Source organism: Sphaeramia orbicularis, chromosome 11 (genome assembly GCF_902148855.1).
Source record: "Sphaeramia orbicularis chromosome 11, fSphaOr1.1, whole genome shotgun sequence".
NCBI classification, from domain to species: Eukaryota; Metazoa; Chordata; class Actinopteri; order Kurtiformes; family Apogonidae; genus Sphaeramia; species Sphaeramia orbicularis.
In genome coordinates, this window is record NC_043967.1 from 43,627,952 (window position 1) to 43,640,031 (window position 12,080).

Consider the following 12,080-nt stretch of genomic DNA (forward strand, 5'->3'; position numbering starts at 1 on the left):
GAGATCAATAAATTTTTATCTCATCTAATCTAATTGTGATTATTGTGTGGGTTATGAGAATAGAAGAGCTTAAAATTTTGCCCATCAACATCCTGAAAGTACAAATTAAAATCATCAAAATATATAAAACCCCAGAGTATAAACATGCAAAATGCAATGTGTAACACAAAGAAATAAAAGTCTTATAAGGTTTTATTTTCATATTTTTTCTGAAAGTTTTATTTCTGTTTTCTTTTAAATTGTAAATATTGTTTACTGTGGGGGTTACATGTAGATAAAAATGTTTACAGTTGCATGTTGTTTGCAAAAACCATGTCAGTAAATCTTTACACAAAGTGGCAACACCATAAAGAGATCAATATTTTATTTATTAACTCATACACACTTTAATTTTCCACCGGCGCTCACTCAAGTCTATTAATGAATCCATGACTGTTTGCAGACAGACATATAGACTTAGATGATAGCACCTGGAGGAATTACCACTGAATACTTCAGGTACCAAACAGGAAGTTCAGACATACAGCAGGTAAAAGTGAGCAGCGAAGGGTTTTTAATCACACCTTCCAACATAAGGCATCCAGACGAAGACAAAGCAACAAAATGAGCAACTTCAGAACCAACGTCGGCTACTCTTTAAGGCTGAAAGAGATATGAATTAGTCAGTGTAAAAGTTCACACTTTCTTCAGACTGTTCTGGGTAGTTCACTGATTAAATTCGACTTGATTTAAGAAAGCTCAAACCAAACCAGGTACCACCGCGATAAGATTCTGAACAGTCTCGTAGCAAAACCATGGTATAAATGGGGAAAAGCAGATCACATGGGACACAAAAAAAACCCAGTAAATCTTTCTTTGTCTGCAAATATCACACCTAATCTCAGATACAGAATGAAACAACTGCACGGTTCTTCCCTTTCACAAACACAAATTAAAAAAAAAAAAAAAAAGTAGTGAGCTTCAACTGCATTCAGTGTTAAAAACCCAAAAGGTGGTACAGTACATCTTCTTTCCTTACTTTAATTATCTTTTTGTAAGCAAAAACAAAGGCAGAATGTACTAAAATAAAAAATAAAAAAAAGGTAACCGCTACATTTTGAGATGATACTGTAAAGAGGCAACACAGTTATGTGACAATAAATGGCTTCATCCAACCCTTCTCCTTAAAAAATTGTTTCCAGCATAATCATTTTCCAAAAAACTGCATTTTAAGGTCATAAATAAAAAGCTTTTTTAACACAAAGCCATTTATACATGTCTGGCTATTAGATAAACAAAAATCTATTTTTTAATAGATTGTAATGTTGTAATCTTTTACTGGTCATGATTCCAAGAGGACACTTCAAATATTTCTTCAAATATCAATATATTAATATCTCCTGATAGGAACAGAATTACCAAATAATTTCAGGAGAAGATACTGAACATTATGATGCTAGTATTATATGTGAACCAACTTCGTTAATATTCTTTTTTTATGCTCTGTGGTCTTGGACATCATTTCCTTTACGAGTTAAATACTAAAAGATTTAAGCGGTTAAAAAAAAAAAGCACTATTCAAATCTAATAATACAAATATGAGACAATTTGTGTCCCACAATGCTGGCATAAACTATTACAAAATAACATATACAATAAAAAAAAAAAAAAAAATAGAAAATGACCAAGGTCTGTGTCGACATCACATATCATCCTCCCCTTCACATTAACAGTAAAGCATGGCTTAAAAATGACAGTACAGTGATTAATATGGCATAGATTGTTTTCATTAGTGTCCGTTTATGGTATCATAAACACATAATGTGGAGACTATACTGAAGCTCAGTAAAATGTGCTCAGTTGATCCCTGCAGGTTCACCAGGATGTGTAACAGTGACCAGACGTGTTTCTGAGCAAAAACCTGACGCTATGTTGGAATCGTGGCATTTATGGTGAAGGCTTAGCCGCTGTCAGTACTGAAAGGAAATGACAGAGTTCACTTTGTAGACGTGGTACGAGCGGTTCCAGAAAACTCGAGTGAAGTAGTTTGTGTAGGGCGAGTAGTTCATTTTTATCTCGTGGCAGAATCTCCCATGTTTGGAGAGCGAGTGTATCTCCCCTTTGTCATAAACCACCTGATGGGACAAAAGAAACAACAATAACAGGAAAGACTCTTTCAAAGTATAGTTTTTTTAAAAAGCCAAGATTAATTAAATCAGTCTCTTGTTTTCACTAATTATTTTTAAGTTTTGGACGTTGTATGGCTGCTACCTTGGCCAGTTCTCCCTTGCAAAAAGATTTCTAATCTCAATGGGAGTTCCTGGTTAAATAAACGTAAAAAAATATATATATCATAATAATTTCACTGTCCAATAGCTGTCTTATTCACCAAAAACTAACAATACTGTAATATATTTGTTGTACATATCTATTTATACTATTTGTGTTTCTTTTTTATAGGATTTAGCTTGTTTTGTCAATGTTAGGATCTCAATTCCCTTACAGATATTGCTCTTATCTTCCATTCCTCCTCATTTTATTGCTCTTACTTCTGTCTATTCTTTGTCAATAACAATGCAATGCCACCAGAACTTGTATTTAAGACTCGCTGGACATTGGACACTAATAAAGTATGCAGAATGTCAAAGAAGTTCTACCCCATCATTTGAATCCAAATTTTGTCCTATCTTTTTGCATAATCCTGCCAACAGATGTTGACTAAAACATAACCTCCTTGTTTATGTTTTAAGGTAATAAAATTAATATGCAACATAAGAGACACAACACTGTACATTTAATGGAAATACACACTGTAAATACATATGAAATTCATTTAATTTTTGAAATTGAAGTAATAATGTGAAACTGCAAGTTTTAATATGTTCAAGACCGAAATGTCTAAGTGTCTAAACTCACATGTCCATTGGAGATGTCGAGGAGGTCTTTTATCCGACAACCCCGATTGAGACTCAGCTCGTTGCAAATGGCATCTTCGATGATCACATAGTTTGTCTTCTGACTTGTCAGAATCTTGTAGACTTCCTCTGCAGATCGCATGGCATACACCTGGTACGGCTATAACAGGGAGAAAAAAAAAGACATATTTGCTCAGATCATCTGGACTAGAATCACAATACATCCAACAATTAAACTGGAGGAACATCATCTGATCTCACATATTACAAATATCAGTGATTTTTCCAAAAACACCTCTATTATAACACAAGTAATCAAGATTCACGATTTTTATTTGTCACATGGATGTACAGGTACACCCACAGTGAAATTAAATTGCAATAAGCACCCCTGTGCAAACTGTGCTTCGCATAAATAATAAAATATATACAAAAGATATATAATAAATATAAAATATGCATATGGGCATGTAAATATCTGATGTTATTTCCTGATATGTCAATACTACAAATCATTTCTAAAATTGTTGCATCTTTAATTTCACTCACATCTTCACTTTTCTTCAACAGGCTGATGTCTGAATAAAGCGGTAAACTGGTCACAACTGAACCTGAGCACAGCTTCACTGTTCCTAAGAGCTGAGGGCTGCCTGCAAACACAGCTGCCTTCGGAGCCTCATTCCTGGACAAAGAGAGAAGGTGTTAAATGACACAAAACAAACACTACTTCCCAGTCCAATTCTGTTTCTTCCTCTGTATTTAATCATTAAACACATCCAGCATGTAAAGTGGTAGAGCGCATTACATGCGATGATGAAGAGCAGAGGAAGTGGATGAAGTCCATGAGTAAATTTACAAATCTTAATCAAAGGAGAAAAATGTTGATGAAGTTGGTGCTAATTAATGCAGCTTGTTAGAAAACATACGTCAGTTTCAAATGCATCCGTCAAACTTGATTTTAGTTGATTCCCCTGATAAAGAATAAGGCTTTTATGTGGTGTTACATATATTCATGTTTGGCTTGTCACCCTTTATCTGGGCTATCTGGTTTAAGGGAAGGTAAATAATGTAACAATTAATGCCCACACACACAGCAGAGCATGAAATGAAGTGACGCACTGCTGCAAACGGACTGGGAGCTGAAACAGTATTAAGACACTTAAAATATAATGTAGTGTAAACATAACACTGACTATGGAAAATTACATTAATCACTATATTTGATTTAGATAAATGAATTTAGCCGCTTCTGAACTCTGACAAAAGATGGTATAGATAACAAGCATGCAGGCCCTGAAAGGAATTGGGGGTTTGGACCAGGAGGTAAGTTTTATAGCACAGTGACACCAGACTTAACACTCGGATAGGACACTGTTGATATTTTGTTAAAAAAAAAAATACCACACATCAACTGTAAGAACTGACTCACTTGATCCAGCTGATCAGCTCGACTGTATCAGGATCATAAAACTCCTGCATTTCAGCCAACTCTGCTAAGACACGAGGGCAATACTGCAAAACAGAGGAAAGCGGCATACAGGAGATAAGATTTTACTTTAAGGTCAGCTTTAGAAGATAAGAAGTCTGGAAATCTCACCTCTCTCCACAAACTGAAACCAATGATGGTTGGAACAGACGTACTCAGAGTCAGAGCCTGTTGATTTAAAGGCAAAATTACATAGACAGTGCTTACTGATTCAGCTTCTGTGCTCCTATATGTTACTGAAATAACAGAACTTGACAACATTGTATGACATGGCACATATCCCACCACACTGAAGCTGACTTTTGTAACATACAGTGCAGGAGCAGGACCCAGGAGATTTGGTATGGTGAATGAAGGTTAAAGGCCTCTCACCAGCACTACAGGATGGAGGGATTTCAGCTTGATCCACTTGAACACAGTCATCCACAGCTCTGGAGAACACACACCGAACGCTGTGAACATGCAGACATACGGGGTCCATAAATACTTCATCCTGCACGAGGAGAGAGCAAAAGAATGATGAACAGATTAAAAATGCTGCAGAAAATATGAAACGAGACACTTCTACACTAATGAACATACCCATCAAACACCAGTACCAGGCCTCCAAAAAGCAAAGTGTGAAAAACATGATAGACGACCTCCGGCTGCTCTCCTATTCGTCCATCTTCAAGTTTGACTTTGGTTTTCATTGGCTGACCGCTGGAAGATGATGAAAAATTTGACACCTAGTCTGCAGCTTAAAGAGGATCCATGTGAAAAAGTTTTATGGTGCATTGGAACTCAACACAACATAAAAGAAACCATAAGAGATCATCATTTCAATACGTTCACTGGTTCTACAGTAGTGGAAGTAGGCTTTTGAACACCCTTAAAAATTTACACAATCTCAAATATTATCCTGAAATATCTGCGGAAAAAAGTTTTTGTGTTTCAAAAGGTGTGTCTGCATCAGACACAAACAAATGATTTTTTTTTTTATTGCTAACAAGGAAAAAATAACAAAACTTAATTTCTTGCCAGTTTCAACAGGTCATGTGTTTCATTATCTGCTGAAACATCCAGTTTTGACTTCAATGAAACAGAGCATGTGCAGAAGGGAACATGTGGGTTTGGAGAATGGAACAATACTTGGCAGAGTTCAATGATTTCAGAGTGATTCTTAATATAATATATCACAAATGTATGGGGTGTCTAAAAACTGTTTTCCACCTCTGTAATTTGTACACATACAACACAACTGTATGAACTTTGCCTTATAAGGGTATAAGGAGTAAAACTAGGCTTTAAAAAAAGTGCATATAAGTGATTAGTATTCTTCCTTTTCTACTCAGGAATCAACAATTAAAAACCTTTCACTAAAGACATGTTCAAGTCTCAAACCTGAGTCTTCTGTAAATGGTCTCCAGAGTGGACAGCAGGCAGACGGTGAGAACCAGGAAGTAGAAAGGCAGGACTGAGGCCTGGGTCAGTCGCAGAAATAAGTCCTGACTGGGTGTCTGGAAACTCTCTTGGCACAGGAGGAAGTTGGTGATAAAGTCACTAACACAGATGAAAAGTGAATACTGGTATTAGATGTTACATCATACTGATACACCTTGTTTAAATAATCACCATCAACATTAAAAAAAGCAAAATAATCAGTGAAAAAAATAATAAGCTTGTGTGACCTTTACTCTATTTTTGCAACTTACGTTGTTGTGTTGAAGCCAAATTTGACTTCAAGGAACTTCAATATGAAGTCACTTTCACTTCCAGGTAGAAGTTTCTGTGAATGAAAAACACTGGTTATAACACAGTCATTCAACTGCCTCTGACTGGTCTCATCTGCTTATCTTTATCTATAAAAGGATTGGTAGAAATTGCCAGAATAAGCCTTAACCTGAACCAAATAAGCGAAGGTGATTGCCGTGGTAAAAACCAGATGGAAATGTAAGAAGAGCTTCAAGATTCTTGCCACAAGGGGACCCATCTTCATTTTTTGCTAAAAGAGAAAAAAAAGACTTAAGATGGTTTTATCCTTTAACATCAATGCAAACTATCATTGTAACATAAACTATGATGAAAAAACTTTATATTAAACTTTGACTCTTGAGAGAAAAAACAAGTTAATACAACTTAACAGCCTTCTAACTCTACCTGGAAATACCTCGCCAGCACTGAACCGATCAGCAGACTGAGCAGAGGCGAGCTGAGCAGATTTGGGTTCTGAAACTGGAACAAGTATGCGAGAAGCAAAGAGCTCAGGTACACTTTGTGAATGTCAGCCATCTGTTCATCGAACGACATGAAAAATGAGACAGAAAATGAGGGAAGAGGTCAAATGCGATGTAGCCGGCATCTAAAAATAGAGTGATACACAATCAAATCCTGTTCTTGAATACTGGGAGTCCATTGCAGCTCAAATATTACCAGTATTTTCCTTTATTTGAAAGGTGCCCTCAATATACATGTTGAACTCAGAAAGCTCTTCTTTAAAACAAATACTTTTCTTTGCATTCTTTGCTGCTCAGAACCTGACACAAAAACTGCTGTATCATTACCTTACGTGGTGGCACCAGATCAAAGAAGTCCAACAGGAAAAGACAGAGGCCCTGGATGAAGAGCACATAGTGACTGTGTTCCCAGACCAACAGGAAGGTGAAGGTAGCGGCGCTCATGGTAAGGTAGCAAAACATCTACGGGGGAACATAACTGATTAATGGATTGAAATTCAACTCAATCCAAACTCTATTGTTAATAATAGTGAGAGAACAGTCATGTCCATCTAAAACAGTTCCTATTTGTTAGATAAGAAACTGTACGGCATGGTGTGGACTAAAGGGCAGCAAGTGACAAAACGCAGCAGGAAAAGTCTTATAGAAATCTAGATTATTCACAGGGTTTTCTGAAATATGGTAAGATTTAGCGCAGCATCTTGGTGTCTGAGCTATAGAAAAAAGAACACTGTTGCACACTCATCTCATGAAATCGTGTTGTATGTCACATGCAACGTGATATGAACTGCATAAAGAAAACACGCCACTTTTAATTGGTGTGTTATCTGTACACATTATAAGCTTTCTGCGTGTATGTTCACGCCGTGCAAAATAAGACGCGATTAGCAGTAAGGGTTAGGGTTGATGGCTAGGGTTACGGTTAGGGTTAGCAATTAGCAGTTAGGTTTAGGGGTTAGTATTAGGTTTAGGGTTAGCGAGTAGCAGTTAGCGCATATAGGGTTAGCGGTTAGGGATTGATGGTTAGTATGATTAGTGGTTAAGGTTAGGTTTAGCCATTAGGTTTAGGGTTAGGGTTAGGGATTAGCGCGATTAACGTTACTGTTAGGGGTTAGGTTTAGGGTTATGGGTTAGGTTTAGGGTTACAGTTAGGGGCCTTCCTAATCTGAATGACAAATGGCATAGAATAGCGAATGACATAACCCTAACCCCTAACCTGTAACCTCTAACCCTAACCCTAGTGGTCATTTGTTATTCCATGCCATTTGTCATTCGGATTAGTCAAGCCCTACGGTTAGGGTTAGCAATTAGGGTTAGGTTTAAGGTTAGCAATAGCAATTAGTGGTTAGGGTTAGGTTTAGGATTACGGTTAGGTTTAGGGTTAGCGATAGTGATTAACGTTAGCACGATTAGCAGTTAGAGTTAGGTTTAGGGTTACGGTTAGCAATTAGCGTGATTAGCGATTAGGGTTAGGTTTAGGGTTAGCAATAGCGATTAGCGCGATTAGCAGTTAGGGTTACGGTTAGCGATTAGCACAATCAACGGTTAGGGTTAGGTTTTAGGGTTACGGTTAGCGATTGGCTTTTGGGGTTGGGTTTAGGGTTAGCGGTTAGGGTTACATTTATGGTTAAGGTTAGGGATTAGGGTTAGCGCGATTGGCAGTTAGATTTAGGGTTAGGAGTTAGGGTTAGTGATTAACGCGATTAGCGTGATTAGCGGTTAGGTTTAGGGTTAGCAGTTATGGATATGTAAACCAGAGATCTTGGCGTACGCAATCAAATGGCGTTGAATAACACAGGAAAGGATGAGAATGCGTATGTATGGCACGCCAAATGCCATAAGAATTGGCGTGACAGACTGATCTTATGAAATCGTCTTATGTTGCCATCACGTTGACCATTGAGGTAGTTAGGTTAGTACATGTATTTTACTTTGTTTTTATGATTCTTTAAGTGTCAAACCGCAACAGGCATCCACTTTGATATTATAACTTTATTTGCAGACAATAAAGTAATGAGGACTAAAATTGAGTTTTGATTGTCCCCTGATGTCTGTACTGTAGAAATGAACAGTGATAAAATCTGTCAAAGAAAGATTTATAACTACTATACTAATTTCATTCACATCTGTCTCTTGATGAAAAAGTCTAAATAAGTACTTTTCAGGTATTTTGTGCCTTTTTTGCAGAACAGTGGGGAGAAGACAACAAACAAAGGTAGAAACCCAGGTATTTATTACAAAAATACCCTCAAAAACAAGGAATTGAAACCAAGGACATTTGTGAGGGAATCTCACCTCAGTAGCTGAGCTAATGTTGTTACTGAGGAATCCAGTCAAAGCTGCCACCTGACAGGAGAAGTACGGCAGAGCCCAGTTTTCCCGCAGAGGAATAGCGTGGTCAACTTTGGTTGTATCTGGTCTATAAGGGAAAGAAAAAAAAAACAAAACAGAGAAATAGAACTGTCACTGTAATGCAGAAATAGAAGGGATTTGGTTGTTTTATCTTAGATATGTAAAACATGAAGCTGCAGTCAGATAAATCTTATATCCCAGTAAAGTTGACTCAATTCCTCTCACCTGATTATGACATACCAGGCCACAGCCAGCATGCCGGCCACCCAGGACCCACTCATCACCCAACTACACACAAACAGAGCGGTGACATAAACAGCCTGCAGACCGAACACCGCTCCAACATAGAAATAGATCGGCTCCACAAAATCCTAAAAGCACAGGGGCAAATACAGCCAAAACTTAATAACGTTAGGGACGTCAGCACCAAAAACCAAACACAACATCATGTTAGAGTCCATTAAAAAAAAAAAAAAAAAAAATGGTGATACTAAGTGAGCTGACCGGCACATGTATTTTCTACATAAGGCTTCTAGGCTCTATCTGAAAAGTGAAATTCAATTGAACATTTATTATGCCTATATTGAGGTACATTGTGTTACAATATGGTGTTCTTTTTATTGCTCAGGCCTAACTTAAAACATCATGCAAAAAAAAATAAATGCCCAACCTGGCTGCCTGTAACTCTGTATATGAAGCTTGTGATCAGCTCTGGATACAGAGACAGACGCTCCACTGCGTTGATGGTCTGACCTGACACAGTCTTGTTATCAATTGTCAGCTCATAAAACCCTGAAAAATACAAAAAAAAACATGGCACATGACAACGGAGTTACTTAAAGGATGAAAAAATAAAAATTCACATCACTGTCCTATCTGGAGCAATAATTATTCTTTATTTAGTAGCATCCGACACAATTGGATCACCTGTACCTCTTTGAAAAGATGAAGCTGACAGCATGTGCTTGTAGTAGTAATAATAGAGCCCACTGCCTGCTTGAAAGGTGATTTCTCGCTCCATTTCCTGAGACACAAAACATACACTACAGTTAATTTTAGAACACTGTAAAGAGAAAATATAACGGCCAAATATTCCCCCACCTGTCTAACTGAAAACCAGTATTTCCTGTCATGATACATAGCGAGATACACAGCATAAAGCATTCCGCAAGCGACTGCTGCCAGACATCCACAGATCACCTTCACCAGCCGCTGCAGAAAACTCGCTGAGGATGAGGAACACAGCAGCATTACATATTACAAAAACCATCAAACATTTTAAGGTTTATTTAATGTACCGTTGATGAAAAATTGAGTGATAACTGAAGAAACTTGACTACAGAACAATGTCTTCAAATGGCCAATGATTACTTTTTATTCACAATTATGTACTACTCATAATTAACATTTCAAATACTGCAACATCATGTTTATCATATATATATATATATATATATATATATATATATATATATATATGTATATGTATATATATGTATGTATGTATGTGTGTGTGTATATATATATATATATATATATATATATATATATATATATATATATATATATACACACACACACACACACACATATATATATTTGAGCTTAATGTTACAACTATTTCAATTATTACTATTTCAATCATCGTGTGATAATGAACTTCTGGGTGTTTTCTGTTTTTTTCTAACTGAAGACTGACTCTTTCGACCAGAATAGTGACAAGCAATGAAATAACTAATAATGTTTGAAAGGAAACAAGTTAAGATTTTTGTTAAGTTGTTTGTTTTATTACCTTTGGGGACTCTAGTCACTTGTCCTGATATGTTAAAAATGTTGGTATGATAAAGATCAAATGTGTCAGAGTATAAATAAACCCACCAGTGGAGTATCTCTTCCATTTTTCTACAGCCGTCTCTGGTCCGTTTGACTCTTCCTGTTTGGGATCAGCATCTCCATCTTTGTCCTTGTGGTCAGGTGTCTCCTCGGTGTCCTTTGCGGTCACCGGCTCATCCGCAGCTATTCAGTTACAGACACAAACCCAGGCTTTTATTATCTCTGCCAACGACCACTGTACATCACACATGACTCTGGAAAAGTTAACTTGCTGAATGACTGAACAGGAAGTTAACCAGTTACATTATTATTTCACTTAGCTTAAATTTGTCAAACTTACGTTCTGTCTGCACGCCCTCTGGTTCATTTTGGAGTTTATGTCCTTCTTTATCTTCCTCCAAAGTCTCTGTTTTCCGACATCTTAATTCGGACATGACGAGACCAAATTATTCCAAGAGGAGCTGTCTGATGTTATGAGACAGCAGCATGCTAGCTAACAGTTAGCTAACCCAGGCTGCTTTTAGTCAAAGCCTCACTTTTCGATAAACTGTGAAGTTGACAAGTCAACTTACGGGCTTCTTTTCTCTACGCTGGGTTTCCCTGCTCTAACTTGTAAACTACCGATGGCACAGCTGCAGATCGGAGTGATGTTGGCGGTGCTGGAGGACTGAACTCCGCATTGATGTTGGGCTGCGACCGGCGGAAGTTGCGGTTGACTACGGAAAACCACGAAGAAGAGTTAAGAAACTTCCCCGCCTGTCACCATGGATACGTGCTGTCACTATGGATACGACGTTTCTATCCACGCTGACCTGCAAAAAGCTATTAGATACTTTATTTATTACGTTATTACGGTACTTCTTTAAAATTAACCGATTAGTATCACACAGCTCTAGTTATTTATTTAGTGAAACGGGTGGAGGAGGTACTGAGATTTTTTTTTTACTCAACAGAAAGTGTAAAATACTGACTGAAAACATAAAGTAAGTCATAGAGTAGAACTATCGATACATTAATTTCTTCATTCACAAATGAACAGTAATGATCGGTTTAATTACTTACACTATTGGCAGGTTAATCTCTGAAATATATTGTGTATTTGTTCACTTTTACTTTATATTAATAGCGTTAATCTGCAAGTAACTTAAATTATTGGATAAATGTTTTGGTGTAAAATGCACACTATCTGCCTCTTTTTAGTCTTCAGGCCTATGAAGACGCAGACATTAGTTTTAAATTACAAATAGTTTCTAACAGATCTGAAAACAATTGCATAATCACCAAAATAATCATTCAAAT

The 12,080-nt window shown here is 37.0% G+C and overlaps 1 protein-coding gene across 1 annotated transcript; it reads right to left on the bottom strand.

Moving 5' to 3' along the window:
- Positions 1 to 347: 347 nt before the first annotated feature.
- LOC115428703 (probable C-mannosyltransferase DPY19L4) lies at positions 348 to 11,492 on the bottom strand. Its single transcript, XM_030147876.1, has 19 exons — positions 11,122 to 11,492; positions 10,827 to 10,964; positions 10,050 to 10,174; positions 9,882 to 9,972; positions 9,619 to 9,740; positions 9,174 to 9,319; positions 8,892 to 9,015; positions 6,924 to 7,058; positions 6,520 to 6,651; positions 6,263 to 6,364; positions 6,075 to 6,148; positions 5,764 to 5,922; positions 4,963 to 5,082; positions 4,753 to 4,873; positions 4,492 to 4,548; positions 4,324 to 4,406; positions 3,444 to 3,576; positions 2,896 to 3,054; positions 348 to 2,114 (listed from the first exon to the last, which is right to left on the bottom strand). Exons 1-19 carry the CDS (start codon positions 11,213 to 11,215, stop codon positions 1,950 to 1,952), a joined length of 2,280 nt encoding a protein of 759 aa, XP_030003736.1. The 5' UTR covers positions 11,216 to 11,492; the 3' UTR covers positions 348 to 1,949.
- Positions 11,493 to 12,080: the final 588 nt, after the last annotated feature.

What these genes read in the sequence shown, in the direction of transcription:
- LOC115428703 (XM_030147876.1), bottom strand. Translation starts at nt 11,215, where the DNA reads ATGTCCGAATTAAGATGTCGGAAAACAGAGACTTTGGAGGAAGATAAA. An exon ending in ACCATTTACAGAAGACTCAG is followed by an intron (nt 5,083 to 5,763) that starts GTTTGAGACTTG and finishes ATCATCTTCCAG; the next exon opens with CGGTCAGCCAATGAAAACCA. An exon ending in TCGACATCTCCAATGGACAT is followed by an intron (nt 2,115 to 2,895) that starts GTGAGTTTAGAC and finishes TTGTCCCATCAG; the next exon opens with GTGGTTTATGACAAAGGGGA.